We start from the raw sequence: 3877 nt of genomic DNA on the forward strand, positions 1-3877 counted from the left end.
ATCAGATGTTCCTGGTCCTCAACCTCTCTCTGGTATTTATCCCTCTCTAATTCTGTTCTAATCAATTTCTCATCATCATCAACAATAGCATGAGGATGATTATAAGCAGCAGGATCGTGTGGATCAGGTGGCACCTGAGCCTGAACTTTAAGAGGTGCAGTGTTATCAACTCGGTTATTAAGTACCTCTGGAAGCTGAAAAAATAATCAGATGAAAAAATGCTAGCATAAACTAATTTTGTTCAGACACTAATTATAAATCAGAATATTTTATAAAACTAACTTCTTCTGCAGCATCATGACCATCCTTTATATTTTCTTCCACTCCCTCAGTGTTATCAACTACCCCTGGAAGCTAAAAAAATAATCAGATGAAAAAATGTTAGCATAAACTAATGTTGTTCAGACACTATTATTATAAAAATAACAAAATCAGAATATTTTATAAAACTAACTTCTTCTGCAGCATTTTGACCATCCTTTATATCTTCTTCCACTTTCCCAGTTTCTACATCACTTTCCTTTCGTCTAGAACAAAGACAAGAACCCATTGAGTCCTGAAAATTATAACACACAGAATAGTTAAAATGAATGACACCAAAAGTATATATCAATAATAGAGTCATACACTTTCAAAATCAAAACCTCAAAGCATGTATAGTTACGTGCAAGTCTAATGAGTCGGTATAGGATCAAGAGTGATAGGATTAATTGTAAGATTTACGAGTTTCATTCAAAAGGATTCTTAAATAACACTTCCTCAAACAAAGAAGTAGGATGCTACTCACAAAACGGTACACTTCACAACAAATACGAGCAGTTTCTTTACTTGAGTCCTTGATTTCAGTAGAAATGTGTCAATATGGATGAAATGTCTTGTGAGTCTTCACTTCTAAAAAGCAATAGTCCACTCTTGAACAATCTATTTCAGTGGGATTTCCCCCGAGACTAGGCCTACATGTATAACACGCCCACTATTGAAAATAATCAAAATTTTAACCAAAAATTAGTGTAAATACAATTCTGTGTAAGTGTGTGTTTGCAAAAAAAAAAATCAAAAACAAAATGTACAGCCATTAATCATCTATCTTATTCCTGTGCAGAATTCATTTATATGTCTCCTCAATTTCTGGATCTCTCCCACACGATACTGTTTTCCACACTTTGGGCAAACTAGATTCGGGTCGTAAGGTAACGAACTATCACCATCATCAAACAGAACCTCAGCTGTAGTAGGGCCTCTGCTTCCCTTACGTACATCTTCAGCCATTTGCTGTATCTCTTCATCAATATTATCAATCAGTTTATTCTCTTCAATGTCTGATTCTGAATCATCAGATGCTCGTTGCTTTGCTTGATCTTTTTTGACCTTTTGTTTTGTTTTTTGCTTTGATGAAGTTTGCTGTGAAGGAGGAGGTAGTTTTTCCATAGGAAAGGAGCTTGGCTTTTTTACATTTTGTCGCAAACGTTCAACTTCAAGTACTGCATCATCAGCTTCCTTTGCTAATTCTTTTCTCTTTTTTTCTTTTACTAACGAGTCTTCAACCTGTTGAGGTGACTGAGTCCAATCACTGCTGCCTTGTTGATCATGCCATTTAAACATCTTAGTCATTTCTTCTTTAGACAATAGAGGAGTATCATCAGGATTACTATCAGGATGAAGGATAGTAGTGGCTGTTTGCTCAGTCTTTGGTAGTATTAACACACCATCACCATTACCATCACCATCACTCTGTACTACTTGTTTAGAACCACCAGAAACTTGTGCAGAAGGAACAATGTTGTGGCGTGTACCAATAGTGGTAGGTAAAGGATGAGAAGCGTGTTGAAATCCTCCGGCACCATGAGGGGCAGGTAGCTGAATATGGGAGGTGGCTGAAGGGGTTATTAGCTGCTGCAGGTTCAGGAGTTTGTCTTTCAGTACCTTTAAAGAAATAGTAACTCTCAAACACTATAATACATCATGTACATAAACATACTTTATTAGCTTTCTTCGTTGTTTCCACTTCATTCTTTAGTGTAGTAACTATTACTTGTTCTTGATCGTAAGCTCTTAATAATTCTTCTTTATCAGCAGATACATTGGCTAACTCTTGTCTCATCTTAGCTAGTTCACTATCCTACATGCAATCAAACACATTCATACACATTATATACACATACACACATAGGAAGAGAGAGTACATGTGCATGTATATTTGCCATAATTAAATATTACCAGTTGTTTCTTGGACTTCCTTTCATTTTCAAGTTTCTCATTTGCTCCCTGAATCTACAAGTATAAGAAAAGTGAAACTAAGTGCAAACAATCATTCATATCTACCATTTGTTGAAATTGTTGTACTTGCTGTCTTGATTTCTCTTGTAGCTCAGAAGTCTATGAAATTAATGGATTAAACACATACATGTACTTCCAAAGCTACCAGATGTTTTTTGGGGTTAATTTTATAACTTAATTCAGTACACATGCATAAAATAAACAATATGTACATACTTCAGTTTCATGTTTCTTAGATACACTATCTAATTCTTGTCTCATCTCAGCCAGCTCATTATTCTATGGTGTAAGTCAATTAAACTCACACACACACACTGTATCAAAATATTACCAGTTGTTGCTTGGACTTTATTTCTTCATCAAGTCTCTCATTTAACTCATTAACCTATATTAATACATAAGAGCATTACAACAATCTGTGTATACCTCAGTTTTGTGTTTCTCTTGACTCCGAGTCACTAATCCTTTCTGTTTATCCACCTCACGACTGTAAGCATTAACTTGAGCTGTTAATACTTGCATCTCTTCTTCAATTCCTTTTATTCTGTCTGTCTCTCCTGCTTCTAGTTCTTTGAGTTTCTAAATTTAGCAGTAAAACAATATCATCAAAACAAGGCACACCTTTTTAATTTTCCTTATTTCTTCATTGTGTTGTTTCTCCAGTTGAGCATTTTTTTGAACCAAAGATTCAATTTCCTTCCTACTCTATATGTAAGAATAATTGACAGTATACAGGGTATCATATTATTTCAACAAACCTCTTCTAAATCATGCACTAAAGTGCCGTTTGATTGTTTGAGGTTATGAAATTGTATTTGAGCTTCCTTCCTTTTCTCTTGCAGGTTTATTAGTTGACCTTTTATTCTTTCTCGATCTTTCCTCTCACTTTCAAAATCTTGTTTGAATAATTCATTCTAATAAAATACAACAATGCATACACATACACATACACATTCTTATTAGACATGCTGTGATTCACTCAAATCTTCCTCTTCTGAGAGAAGAGGTTCATCAGATCATTCCTCTCCTCCTCCTGCTATTCTGAAGTGGACGTATCTTTGCATGGAGAAACAGAGGATCATTTATTGTTATTATTAAGTAAATAGTATCACAAATGTTAGTAATTCTAATTCATTTGGTAAGTGATATTGCCTATCATGCATACAGAGAAAATGTAAACATTATTAATTTATATTTTAATTAAATAAATGTTTAATTAAGCATTATTAATTAAACAATATTATTTGTATACTTGTACATGTGTAGGTACAGTATATTCATTGTGTATTGTATAATGTGTGTACATTATTAGATATTCATGTACATGTACATGTAGGTTGGGAGTCTCAGTTACTTGAAATGGGTTTCCTTCCAATGTTCTTATCTCCAGTTTTGAGTTATAGCCAGTTTCCACGTCACACGCCCACAAGCTGGACCAATGTCTGGGGAAATCGCTGGATGATATTCCGCATTATGATTGGAGCTGTAAGTGAGAGAAAGGATGTGATTGAATATTGGACCTTCTTTAGGGTTTGATAAAGATGAGAGGTGGTACCTGTTAGAGGGACTTGACTTGTATGACTATCATTATGAGGTTTGT

General features: G+C 34.6%; 2 protein-coding genes and 1 long non-coding RNA gene across 4 annotated transcripts; 1 reads left to right on the forward strand and 2 right to left on the reverse strand.

Annotated features, from left to right (window-relative positions):
• Positions 1 to 23: 23 nt before the first annotated feature.
• LOC109590235 (uncharacterized) lies at positions 24 to 949 on the reverse strand (the record flags this gene model as incomplete). Its single annotated transcript, XM_020006156.1, has 4 exons — positions 829 to 949; positions 455 to 556; positions 283 to 354; positions 24 to 194 (listed from the first exon to the last, which is right to left on the reverse strand). Coding segments are annotated over exons 2-4 (339 nt in total), but the record flags the coding sequence as incomplete, so codon positions are not given.
• A 91-nt stretch (positions 950 to 1040) lies between these two features.
• On the reverse strand, positions 1041 to 3191 carry LOC105315421 (kinesin-like protein KIN-7O). Its single transcript, XM_020006158.1, has 9 exons — positions 3036 to 3191; positions 2899 to 2982; positions 2704 to 2856; positions 2609 to 2662; positions 2494 to 2556; positions 2323 to 2376; positions 2218 to 2271; positions 1979 to 2119; positions 1041 to 1923 (listed from the first exon to the last, which is right to left on the reverse strand). The coding sequence occupies exons 3-9, from the start codon at positions 2797 to 2799 to the stop codon at positions 1084 to 1086; spliced, it is 1302 nt and encodes a 433-aa protein (XP_019861717.1). The 5' UTR covers positions 2800 to 2856; positions 2899 to 2982; positions 3036 to 3191; the 3' UTR covers positions 1041 to 1083.
• A 35-nt stretch (positions 3192 to 3226) lies between these two features.
• LOC109590237 (uncharacterized) lies at positions 3227 to 3865 on the forward strand. Of its 2 annotated transcripts, none has more exons than XR_002189227.1 (3): positions 3227 to 3415; positions 3614 to 3762; positions 3807 to 3865. It is a non-coding gene; the product is annotated as an uncharacterized LOC109590237 (long non-coding RNA). The 2 variants fall into 2 exon arrangements; XR_002189228.1 differs by having other exon boundaries at positions 3227 to 3393.
• Positions 3866 to 3877: the final 12 nt, after the last annotated feature.

This window comes from Amphimedon queenslandica, unplaced genomic scaffold (genome assembly GCF_000090795.2).
Source record: "Amphimedon queenslandica unplaced genomic scaffold, v1.1 AMPQUscaffold_10308, whole genome shotgun sequence".
NCBI classification, from domain to species: Eukaryota; Metazoa; Porifera; class Demospongiae; order Haplosclerida; family Niphatidae; genus Amphimedon; species Amphimedon queenslandica.